The sequence below is a fragment of the Perognathus longimembris genome, chromosome 4 (genome assembly GCF_023159225.1).
Source record: "Perognathus longimembris pacificus isolate PPM17 chromosome 4, ASM2315922v1, whole genome shotgun sequence".
Classification (NCBI taxonomy): Eukaryota; Metazoa; Chordata; class Mammalia; order Rodentia; family Heteromyidae; genus Perognathus; species Perognathus longimembris.
Window position 1 is genome coordinate 3,111,558 of NC_063164.1, and position 18,182 is coordinate 3,129,739.

At 48.3% G+C, this 18,182-nt stretch overlaps 1 protein-coding gene across 1 annotated transcript in view; it reads left to right on the plus strand.

Annotated features, from left to right (window-relative positions):
- The window catches only part of Iqca1 (IQ motif containing with AAA domain 1), a 101,557-nt gene that overhangs the window by 33,292 nt on the left and 50,083 nt on the right, over window positions 1–18,182 (plus strand). Inside the window, 1 exon segment of the mRNA XM_048344139.1 lies at window positions 9,323–9,407. Within this exon segment, the coding sequence (XP_048200096.1) occupies window positions 9,323–9,407 (85 nt within the window).

Here is an 18,182-nt window from a genome sequence, read left to right on the forward strand (position 1 = left end):
TCGCTGGTCAGCTGAGCTCTTCTGTGAGCCTTGTGGAGACGCCATGGTGGAAGCCCACCTGGCAGATTCTTAGAGCCGCTCTGCCCTGCCTGGGCAAGGCCTGTGAAGCCATTTCCTCCTCTGCAAGTTGTCAGCACCAGTAACACCAGATCGTGCGGCCCCTAGAAGGATCCGATGAGACCGGGCTGCCAGGCTCCTACTAGTGGGTGAATGTCATTACAAAGGGAAGGCCCTGTCTGAAAAACAAATGAAAAGCAAAAAGGGTGCATGGCTCAAAAGTAGAGCGCCTGCCTAGCACGCATGAGGCCCTGAGTCTAAACCCCAGTACCAAAAAGGAAGAGGAAATTGTAGGCATCCGTGTTTGCTTTGATCAATTTCCAATATGTTTGTGCTCGCATCATTTTCTCTGATTCATTCATTCAGTTATTTCAAAAAGCTCATTTACATCGCCAAGCGGTTCAAGTGCTTACATCCACAAATATAGGTCATTAAATGGTAGGAGACATGAATGTTATATGCCTCAGAGAACTTTGATCAAGAAACATAGGCTCTATGGTTTCCCTCATTGATAATGATTAGTGCATGTCTAGGATAGCCCAAGCAGATGATCACAATAGCTCAATAGCTATGTACATAGGATCACATAAGATGATGCTAAGCAAAATGAACTCCAAGTTATGGAAATAAGCAGTTTACCTTTGTTGTTGTTATTTTCAATGTAATATATGAAATGATTCCTTTTTCTTTTGTTGTTCTTCCCTATGGTTTTACCCCTGATGTCACTGTAACTGATTTTGGTGCCCTGGGCATTGTATATACATTTGGCGGAATTGGGGAAGGGAAAGGGGAACATCAAAATGGAGAGATGAAGGGCAAAAGGCGAACCAATGCAACAGCAATTACTTACAAGAAAACATGCTATAAACCAACTCTACAACTTGGGGGTGGGGGAATTGGGGAGAAGGGAGGGTGGGAGAAAAATGTGAGAGGAGATAACAAATTTGATAAGAAATGTACTCACTGCCTTACGTATGAAACTGTAACCCCTCTGTGCATCACTTTGGCAATAAATTAGAAAAAAAAGAACTTTGATCACTTCTGCTTGTGCAGAAAATCAAATATCAGTTCTTCATTTTTAAATATATTTTATTATCTGTGAGTAGTTGCACAAAGCACTTGCCATTCAACAGAGCAGTTTAAGAACACAAGGCATCTTGATCAATGCCACACCTTTCCTTATTCAAAAAGTTAACAAACAAGCCAGGTGCGGGTGGCTCACGCCTATAATCCTAGCCACTCGGGGCTCACTCAGATCTGAGGATCACAGTTTGAAGCTGTGCTGCAAAGAAGAGTCTGTAAGGCTCTCATGTCCAGAAATGGAGCAGTGGCTCGAGTAGTAGAGTGCCCACCCAGCCTTGGGGGAGGAGGGCCAAGCAAGACCATGAGGCTGAGTTCAAGCCCTGGTACTGGGGGGGGGAGGGGCCGAAGAGGGAGGGAGGGAGAGAGAAAAAGAAAGGAGGGAGGAAAGGAGGAAAAGGAAGGAAAAAGGAGGAAAAGACAAAAAATAATTAATTTTGGCATGATAAAATACAAATTCGGAGCTGGGAATGTGGCTTAGTGGTAGAGTGCTAGACAAGCATGCATGAAGCCCTGGGTTCCATTCCTTAGTGTCATATAAGCAGAAAAAGCAAGAAGTGGCGCTGTGGCTCAAGTGGTAGAGCTCTAGCCTTGAGCAAAAAGAGGCTCAGGGACAGTACCCAGGCCCTGAGTTCAAGCCCCAGGACTGGTAAAAAATAAAATAAAATTCAAATTCAGCAGGGAAGGATTTTTTTATATCTTCAGTTCGTGGATTTTTTTTGAAAGCCTGAACAGTACCCAGTACCTAGTACTGAGTACCCAGGTTCAGGAAGGTCAGGGAATGAATGAATGATCAAGAATTCTTTCACACAAGAAAGCTTCTCCTGAATGGAGAGGCTTGGCTCACAAAAGGACACCAGGGGTGACCTTCGTCCTTGATGATAGTGGAAACCCCGGTAGGAATTGGTGTTAATGTGGATATAAAAGGAGAAATAACAGTCATTAATATTCTAAAGGAAGTGGGGGAATGTATCTTTTAAATCAATGGTGTTTAGCTATGGAAGGGAAATCTGAGAGCGGGGAGAAGATGTAAGAGGCCTGTGAACAAAAGCTGCTTCAATAAATGGGGGGGTTGCCTTGCTTCTGGTTAAATCGAAAGATGATGGATCTGCTTTAAGTGATTTATCGAGATAACACGATTTCAATTAAAATCCCAACAGGATTATTTATTGAACCTGAAAATATAATTATCAAAGTCATTAGGATTAAAATAAGAAAATAAGAACAATAGGAAGGACAAATGGCACTATATCTTAAGTATATTATAAAGAAAAATAAGGTAAATGCTTTTATTAATATAAAAGCACAAATGTAGATCAATGAAACAAAGTAGATAACCCAGGAGCTGACAAAAATAGAATTAAGTGCTGTGTGATAAATGGAGTAAAGAGAAAAGTAATAATCTAAAAAAAAAAAAAAAAAGGACAATTTCAACCACTAATTGGTATAATTGTCAAGGCCAAAAAGTAGCAGGAAGCAGAATGGAGAACCGAATTCCCTCGGAGAAGCCAGAATTTCCTAACTATTGAAGCCAAAGTATTTAAAAATAAAACGGGACTAACTCTACTGCCAAAAAGAAAATGATAAAGTCTATTTAATAATCAGTTTCCAAAACTTCTAAAATTTAAGAGGACACGAGCAAATACAATTTTACGGTCACTTTCATTTTTTTTACTTTCTTGTTAATTTAATTAGATGCATAATTCCCATTTGCTCCGGCTGGGGAAACCGGGACGGAAACGAATAAAAAATGGATGAGCAGATCTGGGCTGTGGTAGCTACTCAGGACGCTGAGGTCCCAAGGACTGAGAGGTTCAAGGCCAGCCCCGGGCAGATAAGACTCCAGGAGTCCCATGTTCCCAGCAAACAGCTTGGCTGGGGGGTCTGGCACGCGTAGGAGAGCACCGGCTGTGGGCGGGTAGTCACGTGAACGGCGGGGGGTGGGGGGCTCTGCCTGTGAGCCTCGGTGCTGCCAAGCAGAGACGGCAGGAGATGAACAGTGGCCCCTGGGTTCCCCTGGCTGGGGCTGCAGGGGCCCCTGGGCTCCGCGGGGCCTGGCTAGGGCTGCTTTCTGAGGCTGAGGCGGGCTCGGGGCGGGCACTGTCATCCGCACAGCGTCAGGCAGCGATTGGAAGCTGAGTCCTGAGTTGCAGAGGCGGATGGGGAGGAGCGGACGGCCTGGTGAGGACAGGTTGACGTCGGAGCTGGAGCTGGGTCCCCGCGCACAGCCCAGCCACAGGGGACGGGTCCAGCCCAGTCCTTACCCTAGACCCGGCCACCTGGGGGCGGCAGAAGAGGCTCAGGGGGTGCGGAGCTGCAGGGGCTAGGGGGGGCTGCAGGGGTTGGGGGGCAGCAGGGGCAGGAGGCATTGCCACTCAGGGAAAAGAAACACAGGATCTCACAGGGAGGAAGATACCCAGACATCCTCCCCCCACCCCCTCCCTCCCTCCCTACCTCCCTCCCTTCCTTCCTTTCTCCCTCCCTCCCTCCCTCCCTTCCTTCCTCCCTCCCTCCCTCCCTTCCTTCCTCCCTCCTTCCCTTCCTTTCTCCCTCCCTTCCTACCTCCCTCCCTCCTTTCCTCCTCCTTCCTCCCTTCCTCCCTCCTTTCCTTCCTTCTTCCCTCCCTCCCTACCTCCCTCCCTTCCTCCCTTCCTCCCTCCCCCCTCCCTCCCTCCCTCCCTCTCTTCTTGACTACTCTCCCTCCCATTTTTCCTCCTTTTCTTTTTCTTTCTTCCTCCCTTCGTTCCTTCATCCCTCTCTACCTTCCTCATTTCCTTCTTTCCTGTTTTTCTTCCTCCCTCCCTCCTTCCCTCCCATTTTCCCTTCTTTTTTCCTCCCTTCCTCCCTCTCTTCTTTCCTTCCTTCCTGTTTTTCCTTTCTTCCTCCCTTCTTCCCTCCCTCCCTCCTTTTCTCTCTGTTTTCCTCCTTCCTTTCCTCTTTTCCTCTCTCTTTTCTTTTTTCCCTCCTCCCTTTCCTGCTTCTCCCCGCCCCCCCCCAAATAGTCTAGCGTTGGTCTGGACTTTGTGATAAGGGAATATCGATTGTATTTTTAAAATATCAATCTCTCTAAGACGCAGTAGGCAAAGCAAGTCTTCCCTCAGGGAGGAGAACTGGAGAATCCTTTGAAGTCGTGTCTGCTGGGGATTCATACCTTGTTTCATACAAACTCAGTATTGTTCCACAAAGCTGCCCGTTTCCTCTAGACAGTGTCCCCCCCCCCCCCGCCCCCGTTGAGATGAGCTGGTGCAGGAGGTGAGCGGCCGTGCAGGTGGGGGGCGGGACGCCGATGCGCAGGGGCACTGACGTGTCCTCTCCTCAGGCCTCGTGTGTCCAAGCCCCTGCCCCGCCTTCCCGCGTCCTGTGTGGCGTTTGGGGGTTCTGAGGCCCCGAGGGATGAACCTGCTTTCACTCTTCCTCTCTCAGCAGTTTGAGAACTGATGAACACTGGGTGGTGGGAAGTGGAGGAGGCGGGGGCGGGGGGCCTTGGAATGACATCCTGGCACACGCTAAATCAGGAAAAACTGTGCAAGTTTGGAGCTAATTGGGTGGCTTTGGAATTATAATCGAGGGAAAGCTGTAATTTGAATAATGATTAGGCACAAAGGCAGCGTGTTTAACACTTAGTGATTGTGCAGAGGATTTTTGCATTGAAATGTGCTTTAAATAGAAAAAGCCCAAGCATCAATTAAATCACTATCCAGGCTGCAAAGGGAAACTGTGCTTATCACCCCAAAACAGCCTCGCGGTGGCCTTCCTCCCCACCCCAGAGGGCCCACCTCAGGAGGCGCTTTGGTTGAGCTGGAAGAGGGAAATGATGACCAGACACCAGGGGCTCAGGTCTGTCATCCTACCTACTCGGGAGGCCGAGACCTGAGGATCTTGGTTGAAAGCCCGCCCAGGCAGGGAAGTCTGTGAGACCCCGATCTACAGTTAACCACCGAAAGGCTGAAAGCAAACCTGTGGCTCAAGTGGAAGAGCACTAATCTCGAGCGAAAAAGCTAAGGAACAAATGCCCAGGCCACTGAGTTTCAGTCCTGGTACTGGCATGCAATGAATGAATGAATGAATGAATGAATAAATAAATAAATGTAAAGAGAGAAATTACTCTATTGGGTTAAAAAAAAAAGAATTCATACATGGTGGTTAGAAAGGAGCTCTCTGATACTTTGACATTCAGGTAAAACATGAAGGCAAGTGTATTCGACCACTCAAAACATTTCATTTCTCTACTCAGGGGCCAAGCCTTGGAGGAGGGGCTGGAGATGGAATGGGCGCCAGAGGGGGGGGAGGGCGGTGGGTCTGATCTGACAAAGAGAAAGCGGTGGAGACAGTCGGGGTGACCGGAGAGTCGCGGGGTCGGGGAGGCGCTGTAAGCGGAATCAGTGCTCAAGAAGACAACAGGACGGATCCAGCCAGATCCAGCTCAGCCAACAAGTGTGGTGAGGGAAGGAGGAAATGGGAAACAAGTCTGCAGGGAGGGAATGATCTAGAAGGGGGAGGACGACGGGAGGGGCGACTCCGATCAGGAAGCACTGATCTCTTAGGTGGACATGTTACGTTGTGATCCCCTTGTAGAACCAACACATAAGTAAGAGAAGAAAATGGGGAACTGGAAGGGCAGAAGGCTCCCAGAACCACTGCAGGGATGAAGGGGACACTGGTACTGACTTGGGAGCCGCTGGTCCGGAGACTTCCGAGCTTGGTGCTGGACTCTGTACTTGGGTGCTGGGGCCACCATAATTGAGTCCCTCCGCCCAGGCGGGGTTATAGCAGTGATGTCTCCTCTCCGTCCTCGTGGTTGGAAGCCCACGGCCCTCCTCCTCGGCTTGTAAAGAGCCCTCGGCTCGCCGCGTGTCTTCCTCGTCCCCCCTCTGCGGCTGACCGGGCCCGCACTCTCCTTGTGAGGACTCCAGGCAGGCCCACTGTGACCCGCATGGTGAATCAGGGTCCAGGCCAGGTCACACCCCGAGGTAGCAAGGTCACGAGGACCCAGGTCAGGAGGACCGGGGAGCAACAGTGAGGGGGGAGCGGCGGGAGCCAGGGGGAGCGGTCGGGGCAGGACGGGGGGTCTCGTGCGGGCAGGAGGGGGGCCCAGCCACTCCCAGGTGCGCGAGGGAGGATCTGGGGAGGCAGGCAGGAAGGAGAAGGGAACAAAGGAGAGCGAGACTTGAGGAGACGTGAACCAAAAAGACCCAAGCCCGACCCTTGGCCGGAGGGGAGAAGCCAGACGGAGGGAGGGACGGGCTTGGGGCCCCGGAGGCTCCCCAGGCCCTGCCGGCCGAGGCCGCAGACCCCCTCAGCTGGGGGGGGGCCTTGGGCTGACGGCGGCGCAGCATTTGGCCGGCCCCGCTGTTTAAATAACCCGGCTGCTCCCTACGTGGGCTGTGCACGCCACGGGGCGCCCAGCATGCACTTGGCCGGGGGAGGGGGGGAGAGGGGGGCCCCCCGGGCTCCTTGGGTGGTGGCCACGTGGGTGACGTCCCGGGGAAGGCGGCTCTCTGCTCAGGGACGGTCCTGGGACGCAGAGGGGGTCCGATTCCACGGGAAGCAGATGCTCCGGTTCCTGCGCTTCATCCAAAGTGCCATCATCCTGACACCGTGTAATTTGGGGTCCCCCAGAGCCCCCAGGCGGGTGTCCCCTGCAGTCACGGCTGTCAGGCCCAGCTGTCCATGCCGGAAACGCCAGAGGAGCCCAAATCACATGTGTGTTGTTTCCCCCATGCCTGGTTATCAGCCGTCGGCACCTCCCGCGGGGAGCGGAGCCAAGGCGGGTGACGCTCGGGCCTCGGCCAGGCCCACGGGCGCAGCCAGAGCCCTGCCGGGTGTGGAGGGGGCCGGCCGCTGGGAGCGGCCCCCGCACATGGGAGTGCCCCACTACTGAGGTGCCCGCACATGGGAATGCCCCACTACTGAGGTGCCCGCACATGGGAATGCCCCACTACTGAGGTGCCCGGCCACTTCAGGAGAGGGTGAAGTGGGGGGGGGAGGGCGTGTGTGTGTGTGTCTCTGTCTGTCTATTTGTTTTGTTTTTTGCCAGTCCTGGGCCTTGGACTCAGGGCCTGAGCACCGTCCCTGGCTTCTTCTTGCTCAAGGCTAGCACTCTGCCACTTGAGCCACAGCGCCACTTCTGGCCGTTTTCTGTATATGTGGTGCTGAGGAATCGAACCCAGGGCCTCATGTATACGAGGCGAGCACTTTACCGCTAGCACTTTTCCAGCCCTGTCTGTCTGTCTGTCTATGAGCCTGCACTGTCACCTTTTACGTAGAAGGCTGTTGTCATGCTGGGGATTTGGGAAGTTTTTTAAATATACTTTTAAGTATATATCCAACACCAGTTGTCAGATTCTTAAGAGTAATTCAGCCAGGCACCAATAGCTCACACCTGTAATCCTAGCCGCTCAAGAGGCTGAGATCTAAGAATCACAGTTCAAAGCCAGCCCGGGCAGGAAAGTCCATGAGATTCTTATCTGCAACCCGAAAACCAGAAGTGGAGCCCTGGCTCAAAGTGGTAGAGCACTAGCCTTGAGCAAAAGAGCTCAGAGACAGCACCCAGGCCCTGAGTTCAAGCCCCACAACCTATTAAAAAAAAAATTGGATGAGAACAAACCGAGCAACTCAAGGGCAGCCGGGAGGGGGGAAAATTAGAGAAAAAGAAGGAGCAGATTATGCCAAGCAAAAGAAAAGAGATGTATATGTATATATCGCCAATCTGGAAGGAATTGTTTTACAATTAACAATCATAGAGGATATAAGCATTGTAAACTAGAGCGACAATGTAGATTAAGGGTAAGATTTTGTTTGTTTTTGGAAAAAGAATGAAGAATGCAAGGGTGGGGCGGGGTGAGGGGCGGGGGAGGGAAGGAGGGAGATGAATGAGGAAGGGAATAACAGGTATGACCAGAAATGTGTGTGTGTTCACTGCCTTAAGCATGTAACTGTAACCCCCATGTGCATCATCTTGACCATAAAAAAAACGGAGAAAAGAAAAACCAGAAGTGGCGCTGTGGCTCAGTGGTAGAGTGCTAGCCTTGAGCACAGAGAGGCTCAGGGACAGAGCCCAGGCCCCGAGTTCAAGCCCCACAACCGACAAAATAATAAAAATAATATTCATAAGAACCATTGACAATAAACTTCACTATGTCAAAGAAAAATCAATCTCAGCTTACATAAAATAAGTTATATGAACTTACAGACAGGAACACAATTGAGCAAATATGTTCATTCATCTATGAAAAGGCAATGAGCTTAATGTTCTATAAAAGGTACTGGGAAATGAAATGGTATTGAATCAGTCGGAAAACTGATGTGTTTCCATAAGAACTCCATGTTCAAATTAGATGCCGCGGTTAGGGTGGGTTTTTGTTTCTCTGGAAGTACCAGGGTTGAACTTAGGTTCTCCACCACTTGAGCCATGCCTCCAGCCCCTTTTCCCACTGGTTATTTTCAAGGTAACGTTTCGTCTTAGGGGTTGTGCTCTTGGTACCGCACTCGGCCTTCCCTGTGGCTGGGCCACACCCGGCTCTTACCAAGAGTCTCACAGACTGGAACACCCCAGTCTCCCCCTCCCACGTCATTAGGACTGCAGATTTCAACCACCACGCTCCTCTTTAGGGATTTTATTTGGGGTGAGGGTTGTTTCTGAGGAGGGGGGGGGTGCTGACATTTGAACTCAGGGCCTCATACTTGCTAGAATGGTGCTGTACCACCTGAGTTAACCTACAGCCCTACAGCTCTGTGTTGTTGTGGTTGGTGGTGATAATTTTCGTAATAGAGTCTTGTGGACTTTTCTTCCCAGGCTGGCCTTGAACCATGATCCTTCTAGTCTCAGCCTCCGGAGGAGCTAAGATTGTCAGCCTGAGCCACCCGTGCCCAACTTGGGATTTTTGTTCAATATAAAGTCAGTGCATTTGTGCTTCTGTCTTCATTTGTAACTCAAGCAAAGTACCTCTCAACATGCTTTTTAGGGGGAAAACATACAAGGGAAAGAGAAGTAAGAAAAGGACAATCTGTCCCAAAAAGAGATGTTTCATCTCAAATGAAGCCGTCCTGGAGGACGGAAGCCTGCTGGAAACAGGGCGTTCAGCTCCCTCCACAGGGAACCCCGCCCCACCCCCATCCCCGATAGTGAGGGGCCCTGGGTACCTCGCCTCCTTCCCGTTTTGATGCGCCTTCTTTCCCTCCACAGGAATTTGACCGGCACATTTCCTGACTACCCTGAAGTAGAAGAAGGAGGCTCAGCCATTATCTTTTCTGACAAGACCCCGGAACAGGTACAGGCGTGATGGAGAAGTAAGATGTGAATAGATCATAATCCCATTTCTTTAGACCTTAATGTTAACAGGCCCATGGTATCTTCTAGGCCTTATTTCCCTACCATCATTTGCATGGACCTGTTCTATGGTGTATCTCAATACATAATTCTTTCAGGTTTCTTTGAAGATGAGCTAACTTTTCCTTCTTCCTGCCTGGACTTTGAAAAAGATATGCTGAGTATAAAGCTCATTTCCGTGGCAAATTCTACGCAGCTTGCCTCTGGGAGCTCACGATGCCCTGGTTCCTGCCTGTCTTTGGGTCTTTCTCCTTCCCCCGACCCCACCACCAATGCAACCCCAGCCAACCACTTACCTGTCCCCAGGTCTCACCTTTGCACATGGCCTGCGCTCCCCTCGCTCTCAGGAACTTCTGTCAGAACGAGCGGCTAGCATCTCCTTGAAAACGCTAGCTGCAGTAAGATAAGAACCAGAAGGGAGTTCCACTTTTGAAGAGATACTTGTATCACTTCAGAATGTGAGTTTCCATCCTAGAAGACTTAAGAAATGTTATTGACAAATTGAGTAATTGTCCAGAATTAACTGTCAAAACTTCACTGAAGAAAAGATTTGATTCAAATAGAATAATGATGGATCATTTTCCTGGATAGAAAGACTCAATTAAGTACAAATACATACTGTCTTCCTATTACTCCCTGAAGTGATTGCAGTTCAATCAAAATAACTTCATCATAGTAGTCATAATAATCAAATCATAATAATCAAAGTAATTTTGTATTAACAAATTTATTTTCAAGTTTATCGGGAAAAGTATCTACCGAAATATACAAAAAGATTTCTTTAATAACTATAATGATGGGGGCTTTGTGTTGTAGATACACATCTAATTTTTTTTTTTTTTTTTTGGCCAGTCCTGGGCCTTGGACTCAGGGCCTGAGCACTGTCCCTGGCTTCTTCCCGCTCAAGGCTAGCACTCTGCCACCTGAGCCACAGCGCCCCTTCTGGCCGTTTTCCATATATGTGGTGCTGGGGAATCGAACCGAGAGCTTCATGTGTAGGAGGCAAGCACTCTTGCCAGTAGGCCATATCCCCAGCCCCTAATTTTTTTAAAAGTAATTAAATACCGCAGTTTTGGAACAGCAACGACAAAAACAACAGGTAATGGGTATGGAGCAAATACTCCATGCCAAGCACCTGCAAAACGCCTTATGCGCATGACGTTATGAAGATGGAGCAACCTGGACAGATGCACAGTTAGTGAGCTACAGAGCTAAACTTAAAACCCAAGTAGACTGACGTTAGAATCCTGAGCCCAGTTCTACTATGAACTGGCGCTCGGGAGCACAGTGTCACTGCGGGCAGTGGAGCAGGATGGAGCTGAGCGCGGCTGTGCAGGTGGGTGACCCCAGCTGCCGGGGGGGCAGAGGGAGGAGAGCACAAGCTGGAGGCCAGCCTCGGCAGAGGGAGGGAGGGACCCCGCCCCGCCCGTCACAACAGTGAAGTTACCACAAAAGGTCTGGGGCGTGGTCCAAGTGGTAGTGTGCTTCCCTGGAAAGAAGGAACCCCTGGCTTCAGTCCCCAGAACTTCCAAAAACAACGGAAGGAATAATGTATGGTTAAATAATGGAGTAACAAATAGTGTTGGGGTTTCCAGCTCATCTTAAAAATCACGTAAACCCATTTGCTCCCTTAGCAGGGACGGCTCAAGCCTGTAACCCTAGCTACTAAGGAGGCTGAGATCTGAGGATCACACTTGGAAGCCAGCCCCAGGCAGGAAGGTCTACGGCACTCTCATCTCCAATTAACCACACACACACACAAAATGCCGGGAGTGTGACGTGGTAGAGCGCTAGCCTTGAACAAAATGATAAATAAATAATAACTCAGGCACAGCACCCAGGCCCCAGGTTCAAAGTCTAGGACCAGCACACACACACAAAAAAAAAACTAGTAACAGTAATTTTTTCACCAAATATTTACATGCAAAAATATTAGACCGAAAGACTAAGGAAACTATTAGAATATTTAATAATCAGAGGATAGAAAATCATTTTAGAGCCAATTTGCCATCCGCAGAAATCAGTGAGAAAATATACTGGTATTTCTGGGTACATAAAACTCAAATGGCAAAAATAAATAAATAAATGAAATGGAAGTCACATAAGATCAGGATATCACTGGCAACATGGGACATGAGGACAAATTTGCCATTCATATTTAGAAAACAGAACAATCCGCACATTCATGTAGAACAGAATCAGGATACGAAAATGACTTTCTAATCTTTTGTTAGCGTGTGCTAATTATACAAAAGCATTTCGTTGTGACATTTCCATACGTGCACAAAGTGTACTTTGAAGTATTTTTAAGTTCACTAGCAAAGTCGTTTCAACATAAAATAGTTTTGCTCTGCCTGTTTACCTAGGCAATTGGTACACATTTTAAATCAGAGCAATAACACACTGATGAGCATGTGGCAAAAGCCCCTTTCCTACTTTGACCCACGTTTCAGTGTGGCCACCCTTGACCGCATGAATGCCGTTGGAAGGATTGAAACTGAAGCACATAATAAGACAAACTGCCATAGGTTCCAGGTCCGTTTTTCCCCGCCCCCATAGAGCCCAGTAGTCCGCATTTTAGTCACGGAGGGCACAGATCTCCCCGACTCTGCCTCGCCACCCTGAGAGAAGCCACCGACCGCAAACAAGGGGGCAATTGAGCCCGGGTTCCTGCCAAAATCTGATAGAGTGACAGCGGGCCAAGTTTGTCCCACGCACGCCCGTAGCGTCCCCGACCCAGCCATAGATTTCCAAAGCAGTTCCCGGCCCCGCCCCTTTCCACAGCCCTGGCCCGGAGGACCCGCTCCGTCCCTCTGTTCCGGGATAAGGACTCAGGTGCGTGACGCTCTGGGCAGCAGGAAAACTGGGGCTGCAGGTTGGGGATTGCACACACCTATCCCCTCCCCCTCCCTGCCCCACCCCACCCCCCGCCTGCCCCAGACCCCTTGCACCCCCGCGTGACACCAGGGGTCAGGCCCAGAAGTTCTCTTGCTCCCTTCCCTGCCAGAGCTACCCTCCCCCAGGTCCTCCCCCCAGCCTCTCCCCGAACTCTGTGCTCAGCTCTGCCAGCCCTGCCCCAGGGCTGTCATTTGCCATTGCCTTGGCTTTGCTTTATGTGTTTGGGTCTTGTTCTTAACCACTGGGTCCTCAGGTACAAGTTGTGTCTTGAAAACCAGACCATGGCAAGCAGCCAAACTCGCTCATGATTGTTTAGAAAGGTAGCAATTATAGGCTTAAGAATGTCATGGAATGTCAAAGTTGTCCACAGGAAGCATGAAGAACAGGAGTTAACCCCAGTCCAACTAAAAACAAAGCCAGGGTTGTTTGCTTAATGCCTTGTGATAGGGAAAGGGGACCACAGGAGAGCTTCGTTGTTCTTTTCTTGGCAGTACTGGGGTTTGGACTCTGGGCCTCATGCTTGTGAAGCAGGTTCTCTACCGCTGAGCTGTGCCTCTCACTCCTTTTCACAGGGGTTATTTGGAGATGGGGTCTCACTTTTTGCAGAGCCAATGCTTGCACTGTGACCCGCCTGTTCTGTGCCTTCCATTATAGCGGGGATGACATGCGTGCACTGCCACACCTGGCTCTTCCATTCACATGGGGTCTGGTGGGCTTTGCTGCCGGGACTGGCCTGGAAGTTCCATCCTCCCAATCTTACCCTCTCGTGTTATTACCAGCCCTGTTATTGACTTGGGGAGGGAGTGTTTCTTTACAAGTATACCTAGACTGCCCTCATACTGTGCTCCTCCTAATCGAAGTTCCCAAACTGCTGGGAATACGAGCAACACACACACACACACACACACACACACACACACGAGCAACTTCATAGTGAAAGGCAGACGACTGCCCCGTGATTAGAAACCACATCCTGCCCTCCGCACACCGGGTCCGCAGCCCCTGTCAGGGCCTCCCTGGCCTCCTGGGTTTGCTCTCCTCATGCAGACGGAAGCACTGCCTCCTGGCTGGACCTAGGTGGAGAGCACGCAGCCGTTTCCCTTGCCAGGAGCCTGGGCATGGCAGCAGGGCCTCCTGCAACCACATGACCAAGCGTCACGTACACCCAACTAGTTAAATACATGCTCCAAAGGCACACACTAATACCTGCATGAAAGGAGCATAGCATTGACACCAATCCCCCCCCCCCCGCCAATATGGCCTACAAATAATACCACAGCAGTACTGCTTATGAGCACTAATGCTAAATCCAGTACACTACACCCAGCAGCACATGGAATACAGTGCCACGGTGAATGGCAACTATTTCAAAATGCAAGAACAGCTGGAGTCTCATGGCTTGCGCTGTTAGCTACTCGGGAGCCTGAGATCTGGGAATCACAGTTCAAAGCCAGCCTGAACAGTCTCTCAGGTTTCTGAGAGACTCTTAACTCCAGTTAACCAGCAAAATACCAGAAGTAAAGGTATATCTCAAGAAGTAAAGCACCATCCTTGTTTTACAAAGCTAAGCAAGAGCCCGAGGCCCTAAGTGCAATATCCCCAGTACAGGCACTGAAAACAATACAATGCAAGAACAGTTTGTGTTTGGGTTGTGCATCGATGCACTGCATGAGAGAAGGACATCCAGGAAGGAAGGCTTTACACTCTGCATTGCGGGTGCAGGAAGGGTGTGTACAAATTCAGCCTCCACTCCTGATATCAAAAAATAAATAAATAAAAGCCCAACAGAAGTAGAAACATATAGACACTTCGTCAACATGACAGAGCCTCTCTTAGTTCAAAACCCAATATCATGCTTAATTAAATTCTCCAGAAACATTTCCACTAATGGCAGGAAAAATGGAGAGAATGGTCATTACCACTGCTATTACCAAACATGGCCTCACACACACCGCTGTGTGCTATTAGACAAGAAACACAGCACAGAGCACAGAAAATAGAATGATCGTTTATTGCAGGTGTGTTCCTCACATAGAAAAGCGGAGAGAATAAACTGAAGAATCAATAATAAATAATGTGAGAAGGAGGAGCGGGAAGTTACAAAATTAGTCTACAGAAAGCAATGGGCTTGTAGATGCAAACATCAGGTAGATAGGAAATGTAATAGTGGGACAGAAATCCATTTACAACAACGGCACCACCATTGAAATGCAACGCCCGGGAGTAAACGAAGCAATAACATGCGTGTTCCACATGGAGAAATGTTGGAAACACCACTGAGGGCCGCGAATGAAGAAACAGGTGCAGACATGTTCTTAGGTAGGACGACTCGACCTTGTAAACCCCACAAGTGTCATCTCCCAAGTGTCATCCAAAAATACAATACAAGCTAAATACAAATACCAGTGGCATTACATTACAGGAGAGGAGAGGAGAGGGAGGGAGGGAGGGTGGGTGGCCACCCTAAACTTGGGATACAAAGCAAATAATTAAGGATAGCCAGGAAAATTCTGAAAATGCAGTACGAAGTGGGAGGAACTGGCCATGTATTAAAACATACAATATAGAGCTGAAGGCGTGGTTCAGATGGTAGAGGGCCAACTGTGATTGAAAAAAAAAACCAGCACAAGGCCCTCAGTTCAAGTCTCAGTACTGGAACAAAATAATTAATTACTTAATTAATTTTAAAAATACTATTGATTAAGTGCCTGTTGATAACAGGAAAATGAGCGATGACTAAAAATGCACATTTAATACAGATCAGTTAGAAAGCCAAGACATATACTCAAATATACATGGAAATTAGAAATCTCCAATGGATGAGAGAAAATGAAATAAATGGTATCAGAATACCAGGTTGTCACCTATGAGAGAAAATTAAAGCCCTACCACTTTGTCCTTGACTCCAGAATGATTCCAAGTAAACCAGGGATTTATATGTAACACAGAACAAGCCAAGAAGAATCTATCATGACCCGAGACTGGGGAGAACTCCCCAAGAGTCATAGAAAAAAAAATTTAATAAATTTAACTATATAATTTTTTAAACCTGCATGGAAAAAATAAATGACACGAAGGGGCAACTCACTCACTGGAGAATTAATTGCAGTATCACAGATGAGATTATTTTTCTAATACTTAAAGGATACCTAGAGCTCTAAAAGAGAAAGGTCAACAACCCAATTTAAAAAAACCGCAGAAGTTATGGAAAGATCACTGAGAGAAAAGAAAAACCAGGTGGATGTGAAACCAGCCTCACCCGCATGAGATGCACGTTGAAATCATACTACCAGACAAAATTGATAAAGATATTATGATCAAAATTCAAACTTCTGCACATTAAAGCTCACCACCAAGAATGTGAAAAGGAACCGCCAGGTGCTGGTGGCTCACGCCTGCAATCCTAGCCACTCAGGAGGCCGAGGACTAAGGATCTCAGTTCAGAAGAGTCTGTGAGATTCTTACCTCCATTTCATCGCAGAAAGTGAGAAGGGGAGGTGTAGCCCTAATGGCAGAGCACCAGCCTTGAGTGAAAAGCAAGCAAGAGCTCAAGGCCATGAGTTCAAGCCCCAATATCAGCATACACACACACACACACACACACACACACACACACACACACACACACGCAATAGACTGAGAGAAAGTACCTACAGATCATACTTCAATAATAAGACAGATCCAATCAAAAAGGAGCACATACTTGAAAAAGCAGTAGCCAAAGAAAGCCTACCTAATAAGAATATTAACGATGTTCAACATTATTAGTCATGTGTGGAATGAAAATTAAAACCACATGATACCATTTCACACTCACTACCAGTTATAATCAAAAAAATATTTTCAAAAATATCAAATGTTGAATACCACATCAGAAGAACCCTCAGACATGGCTGGGCAGAACGTAAAACAGTACAGCCACGTAGGAGAACAGTTTGATTGTTTCCTACGAGTAAAACATAATGCCCCGACAGCTCTAAGATAAATGAAAGCATGTTCATGTAAAACTTGTGTACCACACCAGGTGCTGGTAGCTCACGCCTGTAATCCTAGCCACTCAGGAGGCTGAGATCTGAGAAGAGCAGTTCAAAACTAGTCCAGCAGGAAGTCTGTAAGACTCTCATCTCCAATTAACTATAGAAAATAAAGCTGAAAGTGGAGCTGTGGCTCATGTGCTAGAGCACAAAAGCTCAGGGACAGCACCTTGGCCCTAAGTTCAAGCCCCAAACACACACACACACACACACACACACACACACACACACACACACACACCAGACACTCATGCCTCATGCCTGTTATCTTAGATACTCCGGAGGCTGAGATCTGAGGATTGTAGTTCAAGTCTAGTCCAGACAGGAAAGTCTTTAAGACTCTTATCTTCAACTAACTAGCAAAAGAGCCAGAAATGGACCTGTGACTCGAGCGCCAACTTTGTGCGAAAAAGCTAAGTAGATCACCCAGGCCCTGAGTTCAAGCTCCAGTACTGGCACACACAGACAGTGAGAGAGAGAGAGAGAGACAGACAGACAGACAGACAGACAGACAGACAGACAGACAGACATAGATATATTAGATAGTCAGACAGACAGAGAGATGATAGATTGCCCCAGTATTTATAGCAGCATTGTACATGAGGCCAGAATTTTTCAGTGATTTAAGTACCCATCGAGTGCCCATCAATGAAAGAACAGGTAGGCAAAATCTGACATATCCATGTACTGGACTATCACCTGATAGTAAAGAGGAGCTGACAGTGATGGAGGCGACGTGGATGATCCCATAGAGTGTGTGTGTGATTCCATTTACATGAAACATCCAGCAAAAGTAGAGCCGTAGAGACGAGACAGAAAGGAGGCTGGCTCTTGTCGTGGGGCCGGGGGAGGGGAGGCATCAATAGTGGGACACCAGGGGACCATACTGGGGTGACAGAAATGTTCTAAAACTCGTTGATGGTGATAGTTGGACAACTTGATACCGTTAATAAAAATGGATTGAATTTTGCCCTTGGAATGGTGAGTGCGTAGTATGGAAAATATCCCTCAATAAAATTATGTTTAATAAAATAAGCAGGTGGCTAGATGTAGGCTTCCAGCCAAACACAGCAATGGCTGACCTAATCGGCAGTGACGCGCACATCTAATTTTTGAAGGTTTTGCTATACAGTTAAAGAGCATGAGCAAAATTAACTCGACATTGACTTCTCAAAAAATGACAACAACCATCGTGACGTGTCAACTTTTCGGCCACACGATTGGCAGGCAGCAAGCAGCACACTGTGGCAACCAGCGTCAGGAGCCGTGGCCTGCGTGGCCGGTGGGCCTTACCAACGCCAGTCCACGAGGCTGGAAGAAGGGATGGCTTCCTCAAATGCACAGGCACCCAGGGGACCGTGAGCACCGCAAGGAATCACCAGAGGAACACCATACACCCGTGAAAAAGAAGTGGAGACCCACAGACTGATGAAGAATTCAAAACAGTTGTCCTAAACAGGCTCAGTGAATTACAAAAAGCAAAAATAAAATCAGAAGAACCATGCAAGAACAAAATTAAAAACTAAACAGAGATGGGGGCTGGGAATATGGCCTAGTGGCAGAGTGCTCGCCTCCTGTACATGAAGCCCTGGGTTCGATTCCTCAGCACTACATGTATAGAAAAGGCCAGAAGGCGCTGTGGCTCAAGTGGTAGAGTGCTAGCCTTGAGCAAAAAAGAATCCAGGGATAGTGCTCAGGCTCTGAGTTCAAGCCCCAGAACTGGCCAAAAAAAAAAAAAAACCCTAAGGAGAGATGAAAAACATTAAAATCAACCAAAATTTTGG